The sequence below is a fragment of the Rhinatrema bivittatum genome, chromosome 7 (assembly GCF_901001135.1).
Source record: "Rhinatrema bivittatum chromosome 7, aRhiBiv1.1, whole genome shotgun sequence".
NCBI classification, from domain to species: Eukaryota; Metazoa; Chordata; class Amphibia; order Gymnophiona; family Rhinatrematidae; genus Rhinatrema; species Rhinatrema bivittatum.
In genome coordinates this window covers 232530745-232558395 of record NC_042621.1, presented here as the reverse complement: position 1 = coordinate 232558395, position 27651 = coordinate 232530745, and the positions used below count along the sequence as shown (strand labels likewise).

The 27651-nt window shown below is 45.0% G+C and overlaps 1 protein-coding gene across 3 annotated transcripts in view; it reads left to right on the top strand.

The window, feature by feature from the left end:
* Window positions 1-27651, top strand: part of ADGRA1 (adhesion G protein-coupled receptor A1) — a 1158413-nt gene that overhangs the window by 922691 nt on the left and 208071 nt on the right. For all 3 annotated transcript variants that reach the window (XM_029609977.1, XM_029609976.1, XM_029609978.1), the window contains one exon: window positions 110-318. In XM_029609977.1, the coding sequence (XP_029465837.1) occupies window positions 110-318 (209 nt within the window). The remainder of the gene's footprint in view (window positions 1-109; window positions 319-27651) is intronic.

Sequence of the window (27651 nt, the reverse complement as noted above, 5' to 3'; positions counted from 1 at the left end):
TGTTTAGTCCTCCACAGTTTGGCATCTTTCAAATGTGTATTGCTACCTTCAGCTACTGTTTGAAGGATTTTCTGCTCCATTTTTCTGATTTGGTTTGTTGCTTTTACAGATGGGTACAGTTTTGGGAATCTCACCAAGCCTGTGACCATAGGTTTGAGACACTTTGCGCAAGGTAGAGACCCTATTGCAGCCTTTTGGGATTTTGACCTTCTAGATGGACATGGAGGCTGGTGTGGAGAAGGGTGCCACATAATTAGCACTGCAGACAATATTACTACGCTTAAGTGCACACACTTCAATAACTTTGCAGTGCTAATGGTGAGTATTTGATTTGAAAAACATAAATACAATGAAGACTCTTCTGTTTATTCTGTATATCTGCAGTTCACAGTTCTTAGTAACTTTCCAAGCCTTTATTTTAATTCCGTTTCATACAAGACCATGCTGTGGAAAAGTAAGGTGCCAGTTAATGAATGAATGAATCTGCTGGCCGCTCCATTTAACACTTAGAGGCAAGTCTAATTATAAATGACATTTTAATTCAATCTCATAAGGTGCACATTCTGTCTAGGAATGACTAGAATAACACTGTTATAAATAACTGGACAAGGGTTATAGAATATGCACTCATGTGTACTTTTGTATCCCAGAAAAAAGGTTGTCTGCTTTTGTTCCTGCCTGGTGCTGTGTTGATCATACTAATTAGTTGCCAGCATACCGCAATGTTGAATCATTTAATAAAGGCTGGGAGAATAGAATCTCATCCTGTGTTAATGAAAGACATTTTTGTCATTGTGGCCGTCTGGACCTTGGAGTTGATCTACTGATGATAATAATCAATTTTTTTTTAAAACAAATTTAATGTGAATGAACAAATTCTCTGTGCAGACTGTGTTCGGTTTTTCACATTCACGCTTGGAATAATTCAGCATTCATCTGTAACAGAAAATCATTTTGATAATAACACAAAAAAGCGAAGTATTTCCTTACTGTTCCTCTACTGAGAGCAAAAGGAAAGGGAAAAAGTCGGTTTGCTGGCCCGCACGTGCACATGGAAGAGCACACTTGATTTTCAAAGTGAAATAAAAATGGTTTCTTGTGGATCCATTGCAGAATGGCTAGTTCATGCCTTTTCTCAGGATTGCTGAAGGCTGATGCAGAATACACTTGCATGTTAGATACCACTTGTTTGCATTAATGAAAGTTTCATAGTTGAGTAAATAAAGCATTCTGTGTATTCGTAAAGGACAGCAAACACAGATGACAGAGGAACTAAGAGGGCTTGTGAAGAGAATAGCAATCTGCTGTTGTCAGATGGAGCACAGATGTCATCCAATCATTGCAAGAGACTGTGACAATGTGTATATTATTGTTCACTTTTACACAAGTTGATTTGCATCAGAATTTTGTGAAAATTTGTACCCAGTGCAGAATTGTCATGCAGCTGTGTTACTTAGTTTCAGAATGGATCATTCTCTCATTTTCAACCCAGCTAAGGTCTCTGGTTTCAAAACGGGTTTTTCTTTTTCTCATTCTCTGAATAGAACAAAACTCATTTGAAAATACATATCTTGAATGAGTTAAGTTATATTTATTTTCCTTCCCTGTGTCTCTGAACTGATTAACTTTCTTGAATGTATGTCCCCTTTAAAAAAAAAAAAAAAAAAAAGCTGTGAGCACATTTTTGGAATATCTTTAGGTAAACACCTGTTAGCTTTGCAGGTGCCACACCCAACATGTCTGCCCTACACAGGACAGTTTCATTTTTACTTGCAGGTAGTTAATCCTTCATCTTAATTTACATGTTAACTATAGAATGAATGCATATTAGCATTTCATATGTTTATTTGTAGGAAGCATGTACTTCTTTCCTTGCATTTGTATTGATTCTCGTATGTAATTAATTTTATTTGAATCCAAGTTTGCTTGAGTCTACTTCCATAAATACAAGGTACATTCAATTTAACAAATCATCTTTTCTTTATATTTATTGCTTTGTTTCCAGGTAGAGTCTTAGTTTTGATAACCCAACTTGCCTGTTCATCATTTATTGTACATGTACTTAGTTTCACACCACATAAATTGATAAACACAATACTGTTTGTCCTATGATCTTGTCTCCATTATAGAAATACTGTAGCAAAATCTGCTTTTCACTCCTTTATAGAAAATGAACTAAAAGAATGAACTGCAATATTTGCAAAAGCAGCCTAGACAACCACTAGTTATATTTCCAGCCAAAGCTTACACAGCATGCCAATATTAAGAAAAAAGAACCCAGCAGAATATTTCCATATCTATGGGCTACTGGTGTACTTGCAACAAATTGGAAAACTCTCTATATATAACAAGTAGACTTGTTGCTTAATAGAATAGGATGCAGTTCATTAGTGTTGACTAGCTTTACAATCCTAATTTATGCAAAATAATAAAACAATAAAACTTGTAACCCCCCTCACTTCCTCCCTGCTCCTCTGCAAAAAAATTGCTTTTATTAGTTTAAAAAAATAAATGAAATGAAATGAAAACATTGCAATTTCACCTCCTCTGATGGCTATTGAGAAGATGAATGCTGTTGAGTCCCCATGGCCACTGGGAGAAGTGTAGTGGGGCCACTAGTGTGACAGGGACCTGGAAGCCACTGTAAATAATAATCAGCAACAGGAGAGGGGTAGAGCTAGAGGTGTGTGTTGGGGCAGAAATGAAATAGAGTCAGAGGAGATAGACTGAAGAGAGGTGGTGCACTATTGTTCAGTGGACCATAATGGAGGAGGAGAAGTGCTCGTATTTTATTTATTTATTTTTATTTACTTAAATTTCACTTTTCAGCATTTCAAAGTGGATTACATTCAGGTACTGCAGATATTTCCCTGTCCCCAGGGGGGGGTCACAGTCTAAGGGCCTGATTCATCGAGGTATTTTCCCGTAGACATAGAATGGGAAAAACATTGGGGGATGGTAACTTTTAAACAGCTGTGCGGACGCACATGTATGCGTGTATTCTGGCTCGTGCAAATGGACATGGCCATTTTATAACGTGCGTGTGGTATAAAATCGACTATGCGCGTAAATGTGCCCAAAGTTTTATATGGATGCGCGCATGTGTGCTCAAATTCCGGCTCTACAGCGTAAGACGGAGGTTAAAAACAACTTGCGCTGATGCAACAGCCCTTTTTTCCTGTTTGTTTCCAGTTTGCCCAGTAAAATGATTGGAATTCTGCCCACCCCCCCCCCCCTTTTACCCTATTAATCCTGATCCTTAAAATCACCTAGTTTTTTTTTTTTAATTTTAATACATAAATGCCGTAGATAGCAGAAGTCAAGTTACATGGTAGGAGAGAACTTAATGCACACTTGTGCACGTAAATAATTACACACAGGGCCAGATTTTATAACATGCGCATGGGCGTAGATTTGTGCGTGCAACCCGGCGCGCACAAATCTACACCTGATTTTATAACATGCGCGCGCAGCCGCACGCATGTTATAAAATCCGAGGACGATGCGCGCAAGAGGATGCACACTTATGCACCTTGCGCGTGCCGAGCCCTAGGGGAGCCCAAATGGCTTTCCCGTTCTCTCCGAGGCCGCTTTTCTTCCACTCCCCCCACCTTCCGCTCCCTTCCCCTATCTAACCCACCCCCCAGCCCTACCTAAATCCCTCCTACCTTTGTTGTCCTTTTTTCGCCTGCCTCTGTAACTTGCGCACACCGTTCGGCTGCCAGCACACGATCCCCCGGCACGGCCGCCGTGCTGGATGCCTCGGTCCTGCCCCCAGACCGGCGCCCCGCCCATGCCCCTGCCCCCTTCCTGGCCCTTTTTCAAAGCCCCAGGACATACGCGTGCCCCGGGGCTTGCACACATCGCCAAACCTATGCAAAATAGACTTGGCGTGCACATGGGCACTTTCTCAGGGTTACGCGCGTAACCCTTTGAAAATCTGCCCCACAGATTTCAAGACAACTTCCCGGAGTGCCCATGTCCTGCCCATGGTCCAGCCAGACCACACCCATGCCCCTCCCTTTTCAACATTTTGATTTGTGTACATACAGGGAGATACGCAAGTACTTGTGTGCTTTTTAAAATCCACGCGGTGCATGCCAACCTGAGACACGTGGATATCTCCCAGCTTTGGCATGCCTAGGGCTTTTAAAATTGACCTTTTAGTGAATCAGGCAGTAAGTTTGTACCCGAGGCATTGGAGAATAAAGTGACTTGCCCATGGTCACAAGGAGTGGCAGCGGGATTTGAACAGGATGAGGGGGAGGGGAAGGGGGAGGAGGAGGAGGAGTGATATTGTGTAAAGCAGGGATCGAGTATCAGCACTGGTAGGTGGGAAAGGTGTGGTAGGGTTGGTTAAGCATGGGCTGGTGGTCCATGGTTTTTGGTGGAGGGGAAACAGAAGGCAGTATACAAGCTGCTGGTGTGCAGGGATCAGTTCTGCCAGCCAGTAACAGAAGTACAGAAGTGACAGACGCTATAAGGGGAGATGGACAAGGGTTCATGAGACACTCAAAAGGGCATTTCCTACCATTCATTTTTCTCTCCTCTCTGACTTTCTTCATCTTAATTTTTTTTAACAATGAAGAGGTGTTCTGGGACTGGAATAGCTGTGTTTGAGGAGGGGGCGAGGAGAGGGTGCTGGAGCTGCATGGGAAGGGGGACCATGTGGACATGGTGGGCTATGCTGAGAGGAAGTTTGGAGTGTTGGGTTGTGAGGTCTGTGCTAGGTAGGGAGATAGTGCATCGGCTGCTGGGTCAGTGAAAGAATGCTGGGACTGTGTGGCGGAGGTGCATTTGATATTACATGTTTATGAAATGTATTGTTAATTTGAAATAACAAAGAAAGCAACCCAATAAATGATAGCAACATAAAATCTCCAAGAAATGCATATTTTAAGCATCTTCAAAAACCCCAAATTAAAGGTACAAGTAGAGAACTTATTTTTCATTTATTACATTGCACAAATCAAGTTCCTCTTTTCTTTGCTAAATTCAGTAATTCAAGTCCTGAGTGTTGGAGGTTATGTTGTCATCCTGGGAGCTACTTACATATGTGGTGGAAATGTGGGTAGTTCATGATATTTGGTTATTGATAGTTATGGTTATTTCTGATATTTGTTAGGCATAGGTTCAAATTAATCCTCACATCTGTTTGCTTGGGATTTGGCAGGGGAAAAATATTCATGGGGAATCAGTTGGACCCTATGAGCAACTCATCCATGCTGCTCATTTAACGATTGCCCAGGACTAGAAAACTAGCCCCAGTTTGGAATCGTGGGACTGTAAAGTATTAGAAAAGATTACTCACTTACTGAAAATGAATATTGATACCTACGATCTAGTCTTATTGGTCTTGTTGTACACAAAACTCATAGGCCTTTTATGTTTTTGGTAATTTTGTTTTATTGTTGTGCCACCTGTCATGATTACGGTTTGGGTGTTTAATGCTATCATTACATACATACTCTCTTTTGTACAATCTCACATGTACATGTACATGCTGATTTGTGCCTAATAAAATAGAGTTTAAAAAAACCTAATTAGCTGAAAAAGAAATGCCAAAATGTATATTTTGTAAACACCAACTATCAGAAGCCTTACTCATAGATGAGCAATAAGTAAATTTTATAAAGCTAAAGTATAGCAACAGAGCATAAGTAATAACAGCAGCAGCTGTGACACTTTATCTCCCTGTCCTTCCCTCCAGCTGCAAACATTCTGCAAAGAATCAGTCATGAGACTTTCAAGAAGGCTGCAGGTTTATTCTAATAATAAAATAGCACACTTAACCTGAGCCAGGCATTTTGCCATTGTGCCCAACTGCCCCCTGTAGTTAAGCTGGGCAGTCTGTGCAGACCATCAACCCCACCATGTACAAAGCTAGGCTAGTTTCCTGGCCTCCCGCCATGCTCCTCTGAGCTAAAACATCTTGGTTTGCCTGCCCTCCAGCTTACACCACATAGCATCTCGAGACCTCCTAGTGCTGTGACATGCTGCTTGCCAAGTGGGTCATCGCAGCACTATCTAACCGCAAATCAGTGGCTTAAAACACATATCTCCTGATAAGGAGGGGGTCCTTTCAACAGCTGGGCTAAGGACTATTCCCTGCCTCTCTGCAAGGGTGCTATGTATAGCTATTGTGATTGTGTCTACTGTCCAGTTCCTAGGCTCATTTGCCCCTACCAACAGGCCTGGAATTGTCATGGACCTACCCCACTACTCTCACCCTCAACTCATAAGAACATTCAATCTGCTTTGTTGAGTGAAAGCGAAGGTCCACCGAGCCCAGCATCCTGCTTCCAAAGTCCACAATTGGTGGACTATCTCAAAATGTAGGATTCCAAAGCTTCCTGTATGTCTGCATGGGAGCTATAATTGCTATGGCACTCATGCAGAGCAGCATGGGATCTCTCAAATGTGCAGGTTCCTGGTGCTATCAGAATATATCATGCTATGTCACAGAATGAAGTGGAAACCTAAATTCATTCAGCTGTGCATTTTACAGCCAGGAGGGCACATGCATAGATTCATCATTGCTGTTATAGGTATGAGGGAAGTCTTTCATTTTTATGCATAATAACTCATTTTTGTTTCAAGAGCTGTTAATGACTGATATGTAAACTGACCCATGAGTCATTAAATTGTCATACGCACATAAACAAAAACAGAGAACATGAATATGTACTGATTTTCCTTTAGTTGATGACAAAATTGTCACTGATCATGATTCACTTTATGAATTTCACACACATGGATAAATATCTATGTAAGCCCACAAATCCATGTGAGAGTGAATTGTCATTTATAGCTTACTTTTATATGGAATGCACCCAAGCTGGTGAGACATTCAAAGAGGATTACATCATGAGCCCTAAATAGCTTACTTAAGTTGGATGTGGTTTAAAATATCCACAGATGGTTATACATTGGTCATTTGCTGGAGAGCAGCTTTCATGACACAACTGTTTGTTCATGCAATTACTTTTAACAAAAGCTTTGACAATCAGTGGTTGGTTACATTTTAAATTTTATAAGCCAAAATTGTATGTGTATATAATTGAGAGTATACTTATGTTTTGGAAATCAAAACAGTTAAAGGATTTCTAGTTTTAAGGGGAAACATTGTTAGAAGTCAGTTACTTCCACCCTTTAATATACATTATGTTGAAGAATAAAATCTGAAATTAATAATAACTGAGGGTCTGGCAATAGTTAAATTGGCCAATATCAAACAAAAAAAGGCACAGTTGCAAATGGTAAAACCTGAAAAACAGGACCCAACAAAGCAATAAATTAATAAAGGTATATCATTAAAATCAATAAAAAAAATTTAAAATTATGATAAAGGGGCATTATGAATAAGAAAGATGTTCCATCAAGATGGTGCCCCTCAAGTAGCAACACATTGACTACTCTGATTCATTGACATCTTCCTTTTCCATTTTATCTATTTATGCTGCTAAACTTGCTCCTAATTATTTCCTTTGAGAGGCAAAAAGAAGAGCAAGACACGTACATACTCTTTCATGCCCTGGACATACTCTGCCATTGAACCAATAGATAAGTTTGAGGTCACTGTGCTAAAATCCCAAGAAAGCGAAAGAGTCCTTTGAGATTCTGCTGGACCATAAGAACATAAGATACATCATACTGGGTCAGACCAAGAGTCCATCAAGCCCAGTATCCTGTTTTCAACAATGGCCAAAGTCACAAATACCTGCAAAGAATCCAAACATTAAATAGATCCCATGCTACTATTGCCGGTATTAAGCAATGACTATTCCCTATTGATTAAAAGCATTATATGGACTACTCCTCCAGGAACTTATCCAAACCTTTTTCAAACCCACTAACTGCCTTAACCACATCCTCTGGCAATGAATTCCAGAGCTTAATTGTGTGTTGAAGGTAAATGAATTTTCTCCAATTTGTTTTAAGTGTGCTACTTGCTAACTTTATGGAGTGACCCCTAATCCTTGTATTAGCCAAAAGAGTAAATAACTGAGTCACACTTACCTGTTCAAGTCCTTTCATGATTTTGTAGACCTGTATCATATCCTTCCTCAGCTGTCTCTTCTTCAAGCTGAACAGCCCTAACCTCTTCAGCCTTTTCTAATAGGGGAGTTGTTCCATCCCTTTTATCATTTTGGTCACCCTTCTCTGTACTTTCTCCAGTGAAAGTACAGAGAAGTGTGACATTCTAATCTGTACCATGTCATGCTGAGCCTTGTGGAGCATAAACCACCAGGCAGTAGTAGTAGTTGAGGCATCACTCCATAACAGTGCACTGGTATGCTTTGGACTATATAAAAACATGATATAAATAAGAAATGATGATGATGATATGTTGAAGTAAAGGCAGCTGCAGGAAGAAATTTTGCTGAACTGCTTGTCACCAAGAATGCTTCTACTGGTCAGGTAGAGGAAGATACAGTGGTGGAAAAAGGGGTCACTGTTTTGGAAATCAGCTTGAAGAGGGAAGAAAATCTTGTGCAGAAGCAATGGAAGTCTCTGGAATAATTCAGACAGAGGTCCAAGAAGAAGTGCCTGGAGAAAAATAGTAGCATTTTAAATGTCTCAAGTTTGTTCTCTGTACCACCTTGAACTACCACCTTAGAAGAGGTTTGAAAGGAAGTTTTTGTCTTTTGGGTCATATATTGGATTTATCAAATAAGCGTCAGGGGACTTTGTCCAAACCTGCTCTAGGTGAACAAGAAATCCAGAATAATTCAGAACATTATAACTTCCTGGAAAAAAAGGATGAGAATATCCAAGGGGATGATTTCTCTTGTTTGAAGGATCTTTTGGCTCTACTTATTAAAATAGAGAATCTGGAAAATATAGTCTAAAAAAGAATTTTTATTTTTATTAACTTTTCCAAAGTTCCAAAAATTACTCTAAGTGATATGCTTAAGAGTAGGTTCTCAAAATGCCAGTGGAAGCTGTCCTTCCTACCATGAGCGCACCTACCAACTCTGACGAAAAACAATGGGGGTAAAGTGGGAGAAAACAGAGGAACAATTGGCAAGAAATGCAACCTAGTGAATGTTGTACTGGAGCCAGACAGAGAATGGACCTTGAAGATGTATTTTTGTATGTATGTATCAGATTTTTTTAAATATGAGGATCCAACTGTGAGACCCCCTTGGTCTGGACTATGAACTTACCCTTATGCTTGAGGTGGGGAATACCACATGAGAAATTATAGTTACTAATATGATTTATCTTCAGGTTTGTAGCCTGAGTGGGGCATGAGACAGGGTCCCAGTCACCCCAATACCACAATTCTGTGCTCTTCCAAACAACTTCTCACTTGCGGCACCACAGACCAGATAAAATCATCACACCACAATAAAACAGAAATTAACCCTTTTACTAGTATTGTGCAAATAGACAGTAAAGCCAACCAGAACATTAAATAGGAAAAGTACAGAAGTGAAGTATAATATAAACTTGTAGTTTTATTATTTGATATCAAGCAATGAAAAAATAACACTGGGTATGGCCTGTTAGCCAGGGCAACCAACATACTCATATGGATAGTAAAATTAAAAAAAATAGGGAACACTAATAGCGAAAGGTTGGGAGGAAAAGCAGTGAGGTACACAACTTTTAAAAATTGTCTTTACCCCTGAGTACTAAAAAAAAGGAGGAGGGGGACAGATCTACCCCCATGTCACCAGTTTGTAAAGGGTGCACCCTGTCCCAAACACAAAATTGTGTGGAACAAAAATCAATAAAGAAAATGGTGGTGAAGCTAGCTAGATGACAAATCAAATAAATGAGCAATGCGGTGTATGAAAGGTCTCTCTCTCTCCTGGGGAGCTTCCCCAAATGGTTTACTTGGTATTAAACAGAAAGCTGGCCTGGTTTCAGAAGAAAAAGAAGATATTTTGGAATTAAGTGAACCAAATTGGCCAAATTTTTCTTTATATGTCCTTGTAAATGTATAATTATGAACACATGCTGTAGTTATGATGATCCTGACCAACTTCAGAAGTTTTTGAATGACAAACCTGATTGAAAGTACTTTCAGTTGACCCTTCAAGGTAATACAGATATGAAGCCTGACATAGCTGAGAAAGCTAGATTGCTTTGAAAATTGTGGACTGCGTGATTGTGGCTAATTAATAGTTTTTGAATTTTTTTTGTCTAAGTTCATTAATTTTCTTTGCAGCTTTTGAAATTGATCTTCTCCATTATGGGCCTAATTTTCAAAGGTTTTTATGTGCTTAAATACATGTTTTATGAGCATAAATCATGCTTTGAAAATTAACCGTGAGATTCTGCAGGTAAAAGTATGTGTGATCCCAGACTTCAGATGTAATTTTACCTTCATTCCAAGTATGTGTGCCAGGAAATAGAGCTGGGGCAGGAAAGAATTTACTCACATCCTTTTGATTGTTGAATATATGCATATAAATCTACATGCAGAAAACTATACCTGCTCTAAGCAGGGTGTAACTTTCTGTGTGGGATTCGGGTCAACCTACAACCTACAAATTTTCAAAGCAGACTTAGGTGCAAAATAACATTTTGTTGGATTTCTTTGTTTCTATTTGGAAAAAAATGTAAAAAGAATCATTGGGTATCAGAGGCCTCAAATTAGGCCCAGGCCCGAAGCCAGGGTCTTGACCTAGGCCTCAGCCCAGGCCCAATGCTGGAACATAGGTCTAGACCCAGGCTCAGGCCCAACACCGAAGCCAAGCCCAGAAGCCACTCCAAAAAATTGCTGGGTCTAAGAACCTCTCTGCCTTCTATTTACCCCACCCATGGGGGGTTCCAATAGCATGGCAGTCCCAAGGCTTGGTCCTGTCATGGGGCTTCAGCCTAGGCCCAAGCTCAGCACCCAGGCCCTGGAAGCTGAAGCCTCGGCCTAGTCCTAGGCTAGTCCTAACCACAAAGCTGGGGCCCAGCCTTGAGACCATGTCCTGACACTAAGTTTTTTTGTGTTTTTATGGTCGCACAACTAGAACATTTTTTTGTTAATTTTAATCTTTTGTTTGGACATCACTTTGATTTCCAACTGTAAGAAATGCAGTTAATTAAACAAGTAATGACATATGTAACCATTCATTCAGTTGTAATAGAGCACTATGTTGTGTACCCTCCATTAAATAAACAGTTAAAAAAAAGAGTCATTAAAAAATGTTCTTAAAGTATATCAAAAGTTGATGAAATGTATTCCATAAATATGAAAAGTGAAAATCTGTGTTGTCTAGTGGGAAGGTCCCCAGTTCAATCCTTGACTTACTTATCATTTATTTCAGGCAGTTATATTCCTCCTGTTCCCAAGGCTCTAGGTGGCTTACATAATAAAGCATACATAAAATATACACATAGCTAAGTAAAGAATTCAAAAGAAAATAAAACAATACAATAAAATCTCTTTGATCTTCCACTCCCTGAGACATCTGGGGCTGGAGATTCTGCATAGGTAACATTCACAGCACCTAGGGGGAGAGGGGAGGTACTCATGATCTTTGCTCAAGGGCTCATGATTGCAGGGTTACAGAAGAAGCATTGGTACATGGTCCCCTGCTCAGGACCAATGCTTCAATAACCAGACTAAGTACACTGGAAGAGAAGGGGGTATATAAAATAGGGATAAAATCTCTGGATAGCTTCTAGATAAAAAGAAAAGTAAAATCTAAGCAAATGGCTATTTCCCAATGTATTAATCGCCTCACCCGAAGAGACTACAAGGCGATATACATGAGAAAACTGAAAAATTCAACAAACAATAGAGATAATGTATACTACAAAACTGAGTAAAAATATCAATTACTCAAATTCTTTGGCCAAAGAGCCAAAAATGATATGGCAAAGGTCCTCAAAAAGGTTGAAGAGAGGAGATTGTGGAAGACATTCATTATATGGCGGCACATTGAGGGAGGTCCCACTTTTGCTCAGTGTATTCACTGCAGTAAGGCCATTAGTTAAGGGAAGATATTGTGGCATCACCTACAGAAATACTAACATTAGCCACAGGGCAGCAGTATTTGTGTGGGGACTCTCTCTGTCACTAAAAGCAGAAGCTTTAGCAAAAAGATTGAAAAAGGGAAGACTTTTCCCTAAACTGACCCCATGGCCCTTTCTACCAGTCAGGTTGCGGGCCAGCAGCCTCCTGCTATGTGTCTGCAATGGCAAACCACCAAATGGGGTGATCTATATCACTGTCCTGGGATAAAAGGCAGACAACATCCAAAGTAGTGATGAGGAAATAATTGCTCTGCAGGTAGTGGAGTACCTGGGTTTTAATCATCTGTTGTATCTCTTAGCCCTCATTTATAAAGTGCCCTCCAGAACTACATTCAGTAGGAAGATTATCCCCACCTTGTACAGATAGTGCCATAGTCACATGGGGGCACAGCTGGCCAAGAAAGAAGGGAGCAGCATGCATTTCACCAGTGACATCTGGACAAGTGCAAACACTAAGCACACTGACCTCTTCCTGTTGACAAACTGGTGGGACATGGCTAAGGCAGTGACAGGCAACAGTTCTAGCAGGGACCAAGCATCAGGGTGCAGGTGGTCTGTGCTGCACAACCAGGTCATGGATATCACCCATACCTCATGCAGTATCCTAACAGCCGTAAGAAAGATGCTGGAGGGCTGTCATCTAGAGATAGGAGTGTAAAGGCAGATTTTTTGTAACAGTGATGCAAATATGATAAGAATAAAGGAAGATGAGGCTTATCAGGGTATCTTTTACTTTGCACATTTGTGGTACCTAGCAGTGAGGGATGCCCTGGAACTGGGACCTAGGGAACACGGGATTCTGATAGAGAGGTGCCGAAAAATAACAGGACATTTTCATCTTGGGATGAAGTGTGGGCAGCTTCTCCATGAGAAGCAGGACGAATTTGGCATGCCTCATAAGCAGTTTATTCGAGATTTTGTCACCCACTGGAATTCTACCTATCTAATGCTGCAGAGATTAGTGAAACAACAGACATCCCTTCATGACTTGTTTCTTGAAATGGAGATAGGTGTTAAATGCTAGACAGCTGCATTTGTTTTTCATGAATTAGACAATTTCAACAAAATTGTCTAATTTGTCATGGTTCTGAAATTTCGGAAAAATTCATAGTTCATTTTACTGTGCACTAATGAAAGTTAGTGCACACTAACTTTAAAATGTTAATGCACGCTAACTATGGTTAGCATGCAGTAACAGGAGTTAGTGCGCACTAACACAAAAATTGGGACCCATGAAAAAAAATAAAACGTAGGAAAAACAAAATTTCCCATGGGGGCACAAAAACGAAGCCCGAACTGATAAAATAAAACAATGCACATCTCTATTAAATGCCCCTGGGGCATCATGATTGCCCCTTTCATGTTGCCTTGGGACTTTTGATGCATCTTTGTTGTTTGCAAATCCCCAAACGCTATGCCTTGGAAGTTTTAATGCCTCTCTGCTGTTTGTGATACTGAACACTCTATACCTTGGGGGTTTTGATGCCACACTGTATTTCTGTCTCACTTTGTATGAAGCTGTTTTATCTTCTAATCTGCATCTACTATTAACTTCAGAGGCAGATGGCAGTGAACACCAGCCTGAACTTTGTCTATTTCTTCTCTGCTTCAGAGTCTGTATGTGTGCACAAGGAGCCAGCACACATATGCAATATGTGACAAACATTTTTACAATGTGAGATTTTCTTGGTATAGTAATGTACAATGTACTGTACAAGTGCAGTAAACTACATAGGGATAGCCAGCCATTAGATACCAATTATAAAACATGTTAACCAAGTGGGGATATATTAAAAACAGAAGAGGATAAAATAAAGATAAAACAGACATTCTAACTCTGCTTGATAACCAGTGCCACTCTTCTTGTTTCATCGCTTTTGTGACTTTAATCACCAGCACCACTCCTGCTGCGGCTCTAAGCCACTCTTGCTGCCTTTGGGTGATTTCTTCTCTGCTGCGGCTGTCATCAAGGTTCTTTTAAATTTCCTTCACTTAACAGTACTTGCTGACTCTTGGTATTGCCTTTGCATTCCGATGTTTTAGAGACTTAGTGCACCACTCTTGGGACCTTCATGCCATACCTAGTACTGCTTTGTCCCTCTTGGTGCCTTGTGCTTTTGCTGCCATTCTTCTTCCAGCCTCAGCCCTTGCTTTATATTTTGGGGTCATACTACTTCTACTGTTCTTGCTTCATTACTCTGTGCCTACCATTTTTAATTTTAATCTCCATCACTGCCACTCCTGCTGCTCCAAGCCATTATTGCTGCTTTTGAGTGGTTCTTTCTCTGCTCCAGCTATCTTTTAGGTTATTTCCAAATTACCATCTGTTAAAGACCAGCTCCCCAGAGGGGAGGAGTTAGCAATCTGTTATAGATCTGCTCCCCCAGAGGGGAGGAGTTAGTAATCTGTTATGAATCTGGATGCTGGATACTCCCGTTGAAGGAGGAGTTAACAATCTATAAGCGATCAGCCCACCAGGGGGCGAAGTAGCACTCTGTTACGGATCTTGCTAAGGAGTAGCAATCTGATAGTGCTCTGCTCTTCCAAAGGGAAGGAGTAGCAACTGTTATGCTTTGTTCCTGTAGAAAGATGAACCAGCAACCTGTATGATTCCCATGGGGAGATAGCTATCTGATATGGATCAGCTTCCGCAGAGAGAGGAGTGATGGTCTGATGTGGGTTGGCTCCCACAGAGTGGAGGTTGATGATACCGCTCTATTAGTGTAGGAATAACACTTAGTAGAAATAGTGAATCCCTGGGCCGATAGCAATTGACAGCGTCCTCAAGTGGAGATCCTGAGAGGGACCACCAGCTAGCCTGGAGTATTGAGACAAACACAGATAGTTCTTTATTAGACTGGAAGTAGAACCACCAGAGGTGGCAGTAGTGAGTTGATATGCCCGGCAGGGCTGAAGTCCCTCTGATACTGGAACAACGATCTCTGAGTTGCTGAGCTGTAAGGAGAGACTATAGGTAGTGAATAGACAGGGTATGCTGGGCATAACCAGTGATAGAAGATACACTCACAATTGTTGATCTCTGTAGTGTTTTATATATGCATCAGAGAGTCTTCAGTATTCAGGAACAGGAGCCGCAGGCGAGTACTGGCTCTTGTAAGCAATCTGAAATAGAGCTCACAATAACTGTGTATGGGATGGCTTCTGGAATAGAAGAGAGGCTAGGAGAGGTTTAGGAATGTAGGCCCTCATGGCGCGAGTACCTGTTCCTATCTGTTAATATGTAATAATAATCCATAAGATATAGGTATGCGATATCTTCTGAGGAAGAAGAGAGTATGATAATAGGAGATAGGATCATAGGCCCTCGTGGAGTGAGTATCGATTCCTATCTGCAATCTGCAATGATAATTCACGATCTCCGTACCTGTGATAACGTCTTAGACTGAAGGGAGCCTTAGCGATTAGGAACAGTGGCCCCCATGGAGCGAGTACCAGTTCCTGTCTGTAATAGGACTCACTGTGTTCACGTCTGCGATCGCCTCCAGGCAATTGGAGTCTTCTGAGTCTTCGGGAACGTAGGCCCTCGAGGAGCGAGTACCGGATCCCGTCCAACAATCTGAAATCAAGAATAGAGAGAGCGGAGCCCTCGAGGAGCGGGTACTCCTGGTAAGTTTGAAAAGGCCGAACAGTGGAGAAGAATTCCCCTTGCTGACTCGGAACATAGTTGCAAGTAGCGTGGACTGCCGAAGCAAGTCCCGTTGGAGTTCCTTGCTAACTCCCTAGTAGTTAGCAAACAAAGACCTTTTAAATTGAAAACGGATGACGTCATTATGGGGGGACGCCCCCGAGTTTTGCGCCCTTGCTGGTACAAAGTCTGGAGCGAGCGTGCACGCGCGCTTTTACATCATCAGGAACATGGCGGATCCGTAGCGTCAAGCCAGCCTGGGGATACCGGGACCAAGAGGCAGGGAGAAGCCGCGGCTCCATCTGTCCGTCTGAGCCGAAGGGAGTCACCACAAAGGTAGAGAGGGTGGGGCGAGGGCGAGAATAGGCACGAATGCAACACCTTCCTTTATAGTACTTTCCAACTCTTGGTCTTGCCCTGGAAGTCTGTTGCTTTACACAATTATCTTTACAGTTTCATTCCCCCTGCACTTTTATTTTCAAATGTCCTTCCCTTACAGTTCTAACTGACTATTGGTCTCATGCAGTGTAGTTTGTGCAGAATGGGTATGATGTGGTCCTTTCTCTTGCAGCACTTGAGCATTTAGGCTATCGTGTTCTGAATGAGCTAGATTTAGGTCTTTGATGTCAATCCATTATAATGCACATTTTATTAGTCTAATCATGAGGATATCATGGCATATGCCACAGTACTCAAAATTATCCTCTCAGTGAAAGGATGGAGTTTTTTTTCAGTTGGCACAGGTGGAGGAGGTAGCTATTAAATGTTTTGTGGTTCTGGAGTTGCACTGTAAATCTATATACTAGAGAAGATTGCATTTACAGTTTACATTAAGAAAGGCATCTAGATCCTTCATACCACTTAATATTTCACCCTACCTTCTCATATTCATAGCCTCATCTCAAACCCCTGACTCATACCCTTCCTGACCACTGAACATCCCTCCACCCCCTCCCCTGGAGCTTCCATCTCCTAGTATCTCTCTGTTCTCCTCCCCTTCCACATTCATGCTTTGGTGCCTGTGGTCCGACATTTTTAATTCATCCACTCCTATTCAGATGGCCACTTTATATTGGTAAACTGCTGTTTACCCACATAAATGGGTTTTGAATACTGTCCTTCCCAAAATTGAGGGGAGCAAAAGGCCCCTTTACTACCCCCCTGCAGACACCCACAGTCATTTCGTGCCCCCATGTCATCCCAACCCTTCAGGTGCTTTTTCATCCCAAAAATGCCTTACTCTTATGCAAAAGCCTTGCACATAGGTAATGTCATAGACAGCAGATCATAAAGCAAAAATACATTAAAATAAACATAGTCAACCAAAATTTTTTAAAACACGCAAATTTTTTTCAAATCCGATCACTTGAAAAGATGTATACACCCATAATTATAAATAACAATATATATACCAAATCGCTTGTTTCTTTCAGCCAAGAAAACTGGCAGGCAGGCCCGTGCAGCACTGTTGCAGTGCTCTCTGCACTGACTGCTCACGTCATTAATGTGAAGTCCCCTGCCTCATTCTCAGCAGGCTGCAGCACGTTGACTCTCAGGGGATCCTTATTGCCAACGCCTGACTGACTGTATCGTTTTCAGTCTTTTCTCCAGTCCCACTCCCGAAGAAACAAAATGCTCCTAATCTGTGATGGCTGCCTCTTCCTTCCTCTCTCCCCTATCCCACCTCCTGCCAGCCACAACCACCACAGTATTGCTGTGTTGTTGCGATCACTTCTTCTTCCTCTAGGCTAGCTCTAATCAGATAGCTTTATGAGGAAGAAAACTGTTTCAAAATTAATTTGAAAGTGTTTTTCTTCACATAAGACTATTTGATTGCGGCTAACTTGGAGGAAGAAGATGTGACAGCAACAGCAGGGCCTGTCTCCTGCTATGGGGGGAGGGGGAGAGAGGAGGGGGAAAAAGCTCACTTGGCAAGGCAAAATTCTTGTCAGCCAGGAAGATTAAACTGACTGCAGCCAGCAGGTAATTAAAGAGACCTGTTCCTCTTTCCTCACCTATGGGTGCATTATGCTGTGTGTTCTGTGGAGTTTAAAATGTCTCCGTTAGAGCTAGGCTAGAAGATGTGGGTGGCCAATGGCAGGTGCAAATATTAGGGGTGATCGAGCGGCTGCCTCACCCTGCCACAAAAAAACAAAACAAAGGCCATGCGGGCCTCCACTGGATTAGTCCTGGGGGAATTCTGCGCTCTTGAGAAGCACAGAATTTACGCAGAACTCCCCCCTGCGCAGAAAATGGCATAGATGGAGAAGACCCTTCCTGCACAGAAAATGGCAAAGATGGAGGAGACCCAGCATGCTGCGAGCGGAGCACTTCCTGCTCATAGGGAAGATGAAGGCCTCAGCATACCACAAGCAGAGCACGTCTCCCTCGCAGCGAAAATGAAGACACCAGTGTGCCGCGAGTGGAGCTCATCCTGCTCACAGTGAAAATGAAGGCCCCAGCATGCCACGAGTGGAGTTCATTCTGCTCGCGGCAAAGATGAAGGCCCCGCTATGCCGTGAGCGGAGCCCATCTAACTTTCGGCAAAGATGAAGACCCCGATGAGAGGGAGTGTGTGTAGATGGGTGTATATGTGTGTGTGAGAGGCATTGTGAACCTGGGGGGTGAGAGAACATGTGTGAGTGCTGACAGAGAGGGATGGGGGGAGGGGCAGAGAGGGGGCACCATCTCATCCCTCACCTCAGACAGCAGATTGCCTTGAGCCACCCCTGTCTAGATGGGACATTGCCATGACATTCCTGAGCCAGGGGTCATACACCTATTCTTCTTCCAGAATTCTAAAATTATGGGCCCTGAATGTAGCCATCATTATCACCCTTAAGTAATGACCATGACTTCCTTCTCTTAGGGACTGTAAATACTACCTTTGCAGCATCCCCATCCCCAGCTGAGCTTACCCAGGGAGAAGAAGACCTGATTCAGGGACTAAACTGGAGTCCTTCTGTATGGCAGTGCATAACACTTGCTACCTGGCCAGCTAGCTAGTTTCTATTTGAATATTAAGTTGTATATTGGATATTTGAATTGGGGTTTGTGTGAGTATGGGTTGTTTTATTGCAGAAGGATTTGGCCTGGCAGGGTTTTGTTTTATTTTGTAAGAATTTGAGCTGGTGATATGGTAAATGGGGAAGAGTGAAAAATAGGGCGGAGTAGTCAATGGGTTGTTTTCTTAGCATTATATACATTCTTGTAACGGAGATCATAAGAACATAAGAAATGCCATTCTGGGTCAGATCTGTTATGGCCGTCGGCCACAGACGGCCGCAGCAGGCTCAACTCACATCATGTCATGCCTGGCTCTCTGCTCCCGGTACACTCGCCGCTCTAGCCAGTTACTGCTGCTGTGTTCTTGCTGGCTCCCTGTGCTCCACATGGCGGCTGGGACGCCACCGACCAGCGTTACGACTCTGGGCCTCTCTAGGCACGTGCGCCATTTGTTCTCCCTTTAAAGGGCCAAGGGTGGGAACTTCAGCCTCATCCCTGGCTGATGACATCATAGGCCTGTGATATTTAAGGATTACCTTCAGCCACCACTAACCGACTTGGCAACGAGTCCCATGGTTCCTATCTAGTGCCTGTTCCTGTACTTCGGACCTGTTGTTCCTGCTCTATGGATTCTTGCGCTTCTCGTCAGTATCCAGTATCGGTACTTCCTGCTCCACGGGGCCTGGCTCATCGCTACTCCACCTGGGCCCCTGCCTCAGTGCTTCCCGCTCCTCGGGGCCTGGCTCAGTGCTACTCCTCCTGGGACCCTGTCTCGGTGCTTCCCACTCCTTGGGGCCTGGCTCAGCGCTACTCCACCTGGGACCCTGTCTCTGTGCTTTCCGCTTCTCGGGGCCAGGCTCAGCGCTACTCCACCTGTGAACCTGTCTCTGCGCTTCCCGCTCCTCGGGTCCTGGCTCAGCACTACTCCACCTGGGACCCTGTCTCGGCACTTCCCGCTCCTCGGGGCCTAGCTCAGCACTACTTCACCTGGGATTCTGTCTTGGCGCTTTCCACTCCTTGGGGCTTGGTTCAGCATTACTTCACCTGGGACCTTATCTCAGCACTTCCTGCTTCTCGGGGCCCGGCTCAGCGCCTCTACACTTGGGACCCTGCCACTGTGCTCTCCACTCCTCGGGACCAGCTTCAGCACTTCTACATTGGAGATACTACTTCAGTGCTTCCACTCGTCAAGACCTTGCTCAGCGCCACAACACTACTGGACTGTGACTCGGTGTCCCCGCCCCTCATGTTACTCCCTGGTGCTTCTACAACAGAAGGTCCTGTCACTGCATTGCCGTGTCTCAAGCAGTATCCCTGCGTGGCTACTCTACGCGCACCTGCTACAGCGGACTCCCCGCTCTAGCCCTACTTCAGCATACTACAATACAAGTCTCTGCTTCGGCACCTACTCACTTCAGGGTCACTCCCACATGGTTCTGCCCTACAGTCTTCAGAGCTGCAGTGGTCTTTCATCCCTTGAGACTTTCTCTCCCTCTCCCTCCGGGAGTACCTCAGTCTTGGACTGTTCTTAACCTTTCTGACACTCTCTGCTTCCAGCCGTCTACACTCTCTGGAACTAGCCACAGAGAGGCGCGCCTAAGACCAGCCGGCCCTAGCACCCAAGGGCTCAACCTACGGGGAACGATGGCCAGTACACGCGAAGTTCCTGTTGCCTCTGTTCCTGGCCAGCCTCACCTTCTGATGGTGGGGACGTGTGGGGCCCAAGCCCTCACGTGGTGTCAACCCCACCTCGGGTCAAAGGTCCACAATTCCTATTAAGATCAAGGTCCACTGAGCCCAGCATCCTGTCTCCAACAGTGACCAGCTCAGATCACAAGCACCGGTAGATCTTCTTGTTGCTTAATCCCAGAGATAAGCAGTGAGTTTCCCAATGCTATTTTCTCAGATTGTCAGAACCTCTTAAACCCCGCTATGCTTGTTAGTGGCCGCGGCAGACTGGGACCGGGGCCGGGTGTCATGGCCGCCGGCCGCGGTCAGCTGCGACGTAGGCAGCCTAAGGGGCAGCTTGCATGACTCACCCGGTCTGTCGGGGGGTTGTTGCGGTGCTCTACGGGGACATGCGGTTCTTCCTGCTCCTTCCTTGCCTGCCGCTGTCTCCAAGCCGGGAGCGAGGCTCCGCGGTCATCTGACTCCTCCCCCTGAGCCCCTTAGGGCCGCGCGCGCGGCTGAGCAGCCAGCTGAGCAGCCAGCTGAGCAGCCAGCCCTTGCCTTAGTATTGAGGTTCCTGCTTAGAGTGTGTTCCTGGCTCCTGGTTCCTGTTCTTCATCCCGTCTTCTCTCCTGCTCCGTGGACTGATTCTTGTCTCGACCCTGGTACGGCTTTGGACCCTTCTCCTGTCTCGACCCTGGTACGGCTTTGGATCTCTCTCCTGCTTTATACCTGGACTGGATTCGGATCTCGCTGGTATTTTGAACTTTGGACCGGACCTGGACTTCTCTTTGCTTCCAACCTCAAGACTGTCACGACCTGCTGGAGGCGCCAGCCGTCTGGAACCCACGACCTGCAGGAGGCGCCTGCATCCAGACCTTTTACAGTCCTCCGAGGAATCGCCTAAGTCCCAGCGGCCGGACCCCTACGGGCCTCTCCTGGGGGGGTCGCGTGCTTCCAGGGTGAAGACTTCTAGCAAGAGTCCTCGGTGTACCAGGCCTTGCCCTTCGACGGTAGCCATTACCGCGAAACAAGGGTCCACATTTTCATAACAATGCTAGTCAACTTGATTATGTTCTTTGTTAATAGATTCTATATCTTGAATGTGTGCTCAGTAAAAAATATTTTCTCTGATTTGTTTTAAACCTGTTGGTTGTTAGTTTCATTGAGTGTCCCTTTCTTTTGGTATTATTCTTTAGTATTATTTCAGGAAATTTCGTTTTTCAGGGTGGCCGAAAAAAAAAAAGGCCCGAACCGCGGGAAACTGAAATTTCCCACGGCGGGCCGATAACGAAGGCAGAACTGAAAGGTTCTTCCAAAGCACATCTCTAATGACAGGAAAGTGCTGTGCAGTGAGAACAGATTGAAGCAAAGAAGCCTTGCTGGGATTCCAGTCTTCTTGGTACTGTTTCTAACCGTTTTTCTGTGTGAAAAAGGAGTCAATCAGCTCTGTGTGCACATATATATTGTATATGTGTCTATGTATATGTCTGAGTGAAAGACTTTTTTGCATGCACTAGAGTAGTACTGTGAGTGGTGGTACAGTATCACAAATGTTTTTTTCTGATATATAATAGAGATGTGAATCGTTTTCCATAATCGTCTTAACGATAGAAATCGTGTGGCAGGGCAAGAAAATCGTGTTAGGCACGATTTTTTAGTTAAAAAATCGTTAAAAATCGTTTTTTTCCGATTAGTGCGCACTAACTCGAGTTAGTGCGCACTAACTGGGAGTTAGTGCGCACTAACTGAAAATGATACAATTTGACACTTTTCAGGTCAGTTAAGGTCAGTTTAGGAATGAATATGTATTCCTATTGGCTGCCCTCTTATTTATTCATGTTACCAAGCTTCCCACTGACAGTATATGGGGGATGGGAAATGGAAACAGTTGGTAGCTTGACAAAACAAGAAATGTGATCAGTCAATGTGACTAGAACTTGTGCCCTAACCCTGATACCAGGGGTATTGTGATCTTCCTGCACACAGTGCCCTATCCCTATTAATACCAGGAGTGTTGTGATCTTCCTGCACACAGTGCCCTATCCCTATTAATACCAGGAGTGTTGTGATCTTCCTGCACACAGTGCCCTAACCCTGGCACCAGGGGTGTTGTGATCTTCCTGCACACAGTGCCCTATCCCTATTAATACCAGGAGTGTTGTGATCTTCCTGCACACAGTGCCCTAACCCTGGCACCAGGGGTGTTGTGATCTTCCTGCACACAGTGCCCTATCCCTATTAATACCAGGAGTGTTGTGATCTTCCTGCACACAGTGCCCTAACCCTGGCACCAGGGGTGTTGTGATCTTCCTGCACACAGTGCCCTATCCCTATTAATACCAGGAGTGTTGTGATCTTCCTGCACACAGTGCCCTAACCCTGGCACCTGGGTTGTTGTGATCTTCCTGCACACAGTGCCCTATCCCTATCCCTATTTATTTATTTATTTATTTATAGCTTTTCTATACCGACTTTCCAATAACAGAATTACTGATCAATTCGGTTTACATTTTAAACTTTAACAGTGACAAGTAATTGTCTTACAATGAACAGGAAGAAATAACTTGGAAATAAATATATGGGGATTATAACATAGATACAATATATAGCCTAATGTAGGCAAAGGCATAAAAACATAGGCACAAGGACTGCCAAGGATTTGAATTGAATTGATGAGTTCTTTGGGGTATTATTTGTGTTATTCATTGGGGTATTCTTTGGGGTTCGAGGAATGTTTAGAGTTGAACTTGTTTCTTTCTTATATAGATCTCTTGTCGGTTGTTTGAAAACCTGAGTTTTTAAGTAGTTCTCTTATAGATTGATTGAAAAAGACCTAAAGGGGACCTTGGCAGAGATGAATTCAGCCAGCTGAAATTATGGAAAAGCTTGGTGGAAGAGCCAAGTCTTAAGTCTTTTTTTGAAAACAATGGGGCATTGCACTGATTTGAGTTCAGGTGGGAGAGTATTCCAGAGTTTGGGGCCAGCTGTGGAGAATGCTCTTTTGCTTAACGCTGATTTCATTGGATGGGTTTGGAGGTTGTTTCTGTAGGCTTGTCTCACTGGTCTAGTAGAGGTGTGCAGTTGTAAAGGGATTTTGAGCTCGAGTGGGGCCAGGTTGTGTAGTGCTTTGTGTATTGATGAAAGCACTTTGAAGAGTATTCTGAAATCGACTGGTAACCAGTGCAGGTCCTTTAAAACGGGTGAGATGTGGTCTCTATTAATACCAGGAGTGTTGTGATCTTCCTGCACACAGTGCCCTAACCCTGACACCAGGGGTGTTGTGATCTTCCTGCACACAGTGCCCTATCCGTATTAATACCAGGAGTGTTGTGATCTTCCTGCACACAGTGCCCTATCCCTATTAATACCAGGAGTGTTGTGATCTTCCTGCACACAGTGCCCTAACCCTGGCACCAGGGGTGTTGTGATCTTCCTGCACACAGTGCCCTATCCCTATTAATACCAGGAGTGTTGTGATCTTCCTGCACACAGTGCCCTAACCCTGGCACCAGGGGTGTTGTGATCTTCCTGCACACAGTGCCCTATCCCTATTAATACCAGGAGTGTTGTGATCTTCCTGCACACAGTGCCCTATCCCTTTTAATACCAGGAGTGTTGTGATCTTCCTGCACACAGTGCCCTAACCCTGGCACCAGGGGTGTTGTGATCTTCCTGCACACAGTGCCCTATCCCTATTAATACCAGGAGTGTTGTGATCTTCCTGCACACAGTGCCCTAACCCTGGCACCAGGGGTGTTGTGATCTTCCTGCAGTGCACACAGTGCCCTATCCCTATTAATACCCGGAGTGTTGTGATCTTCCTGCACACAGTGCCCTAACCCTGACACCAGGGGTGTTGTGATCTTCCTGCACACAGTGCCCTATCCCTGGCACCAGGGGTGTTGTGATCTTCCTGCACACAGTGCCCTATCCCTAATACCAGGAGTGTTGTGATCTTCCTGCACACAGTGCCCTATTCCTGATACCGGGGGTGTTGGGATCTTCTTGCACACATCCCGGTATCAGGGATAGGGCACTGCATGCAGGAAGATCACAACACTCCTGGTATCAGGAATAGGGCACTGTGTGCAGGAAGATCACAACACCCCTGGTATTAGGGATAGGGCACTGCGTGCAGGAAGATCACAACACTCCTGGTATTAATAGGGATAGGGCACTGCATGCAGGAAGATCACAACACCCCTGGTATCAGGGATAGGGCACTGTGTGCAGGAAGATCACAATACCCCGGAGGAGTGAGGGTCAGGCAGCTCCCCCCTGTCTGTGAAGCCAGCCTCTCACTAGTAATGCAGGGAGGGAGCTGTCTCAGACTTCACCATCCTCCCCCCCCCCCCACACACACACCATTCACTAGCTGGGACATGGGGGAAGTCAGGAGTGAGGGTCAGGCAGCTCCCCCCTGTCTGTGAAGCCAGCCTCTCACTAGTAATGCAGGGAGGGAGCTGTCTCAGACTTCACCATCCTCCCCCCCCCCTCACCCACACACCATTCACTAGCTGGGACATGGGGGAAGTCAGGAGTGAGGGTCAGGCAGCTCCCCCCTGTCTGTGAAGCCAGCCTCTCACTAGTAATGCAGGGAGGGAGCTGTCTCAGACTTCACCCTCCCCCCCCCCCCCCCTCACCCACACACCATTCACTAGCTGGGACATGGGGGAAGTCAGGAGTGAGGGTCAGGCAGCTCCCCCCTGTCTGTGAAGCCAGCCTCTCACTAGTAATGCAGGGAGGGAGCTGTCTCAGACTTCACCATCCTCCCCCCCCCCTCACCCACACACCATTCACTAGCTGGGACATGGGGGAAGTCAGGAGTGAGGGTCAGGCAGCTCCCCCCTGTCTGTGAAGCCAGCCTCTCACTACTAATTCAGGGAGGGAGCTGTCTCAGCCTTCACCATCCTCCCCCCCCCCCCCCCCTCACCCACACACCATTCACTAGCTGAGACATGGGGGAAGTCAGGAGTGAGGGTCAGGCAGCTCCGCCCTGTCTGTGAAGCCAGCCTCTCACTAGTAATGCAGGGAGGGAGCTGTCTCAGACTTCACCATCCTCCCCCCCCCCTCACCCACACACCATTCACTAGCTGGGACATGGGGGAAGTCAGGAGTGAGGGGCAGGCAGCTCCCCCCTGTCTGTGAAGCCAGCCTCTCACTAGTAATGCAGGGAGGGAGCTGTCTCAGACTTCACCATCCTCCCCCCCCCCCCCTCACCCACACACCATTCACTAGCTGGGACATGGGGGAAGTCAGGAGTGAGGGTCAGGCAGCTCCCCCCTGTCTGTGAAGCCAGCCTCTCACTAGAAATGCAGGGAGGGAGCTGTCTCAGACTTCACCATCCTCCCCCCCCCCCCCCTCACCCACACACCATTCACTAGCTGGGACATGGGGGAAGTCAGGAGTGAGGGTCAGGCAGCTCCCCCCTGTCTGTGAAGCCAGCCTCTCACTAGTAATGCAGGGAGGGAGCTGTCTCAGACTTCACCATCCTCCCCCCCCCCTCACCCACACACCATTCACTAGCTGGGACATGGGGGAGGTCAGGAGTGAGGGTCAGGCACCTCCCCCCTGTCTGTGAAGCCAGCCTCTCACTAGTAATGCAGGGAGGGAGCTGTCTCAGACTTCACCATCCTCCCCCCTCCCCTCACCCACACACCATTCACTAGCTGGGACATGGGGGAAGTCAGGAGTGAGGGTCAGGCAGCTCCCCCCTGTCTGTGAAGCCAGCCTCTCACTAGTAATGCAGGGAGGGAGCTGTCTCAGACTTCACCATCCTCCCCCCCCCCCCCTCACCCACACACCATTCACTAGCTGGGACATGGGGGAAGTCAGGAGTGAGGGTCAGGCAGCTCCCCCCTGTCTGTGAAGCCAGCCTCTCCCTAGTAATGCAGGGAGGGAGCTGTCTCAGACTTCACCATCCTCCCCCCTCCCCTCACCCACACACCATTCACTAGCTGGGACATGGGGGAAGTCAGGAGTGAGGGTCAGGCAGCTCCCCCCTGTCTGTGAAGCCAGCCTCTCACTAGTAATGCAGGGAGGGAGCTGTCTCAGACTTCACCATCCTCCGCCCCCCCCCCCCCCCCTCACCCACACACCATTCACTAGCTGGGACATGGGGGAAGTCAGGAGTGAGGGTCAGGCAGCTCCCCCCTGTCTGTGAAGCCAGCCTCTCACTAGTAATGCAGGGAGGGAGCTGTCTCAGACTTCACCATCCTCCCCCCCCTCACCCACACACCATTCACTAGCTGGGACATGGGGGAAGTCAGGAGTGAGGGTCAGGCAGCTCCCCCCTGTCTGTGAAGCCAGCCTCTCACTAGTAATGCAGGGAGGGAGCTGTCTCAGACTGGTATCAGGGATAGGGCACTGAGTGCAGGAAGATCACAACACCCCTGGTATCAGGAATAGGGCACAGGTTCTAGTCATATTGACTGATCACATTACTTTTTTTGTCAACTACCAACAGTTTTCATTTCCCATCCCCCCAACCATCACCTCAGTTGGAACCTTGGTAACATCAATAGATAAGAGGGCAGCCAGCCAATAGGAACACATATTCATTCCTAACTGACCTTTACTGACCTGGAAAGTGTCAATTTGTATCATTTTCAGTTAGTGTGCACTAACTCCCGTTAGTGTGCACTAACACGATTTAACGATTTTTAACGATAAATCGTTAGAATTTCTATTGTATCGTGTTCTATAATGATTTAAGACGATATTAAAATTATCGGACGATAATTTTAATCGTTAAAAAACGATTCACATCCCTAATATATAACCCCAAAGTAGGCACTCCAAATTCCATCATACCACTACAAGGAAAGAACAGAGGAAGGATTGGCAGAGGCAGATTATTTACTGCAGAGCAGACTCAGCCTAGTAGTAGCTGTGAAAAAAATGACAGTCTTATCTCTAAAATTAAGATACCTTTTTTAGCCGCAAAATGCCAGCAGTAGAAACCAGCTCAAGTTGAAAAAAAATGTAAATATGGAGAGCATGTGCCACTGCCTTCTGTTCTTCCTCTTGATTTGGAATAGGGGCAACATTCTAACATTAATAGGGTAGGTGCATGGACAGGAGCAGTAGAAGTGCTACAGTCAAAACCAGCTGCACACTCCTCCATGGTAACTACTTTTAGGGCAATGGAAGCACTATGTTCAACAAATAATTCCGATGAAGAATCATATCTGGAATTCTCTGAATCAGAAATTGAAGAGCTAGTAGCTGAAGAAAATGTGGGAGGTCTAGCCAGTAGCGTCTTAGCCTCCACTGAGCTGATGGTTAGATAAATGATACTAACTGTGTTGAGAACAGCCCCCAGGAAGAGTAGGAAGTGCAAG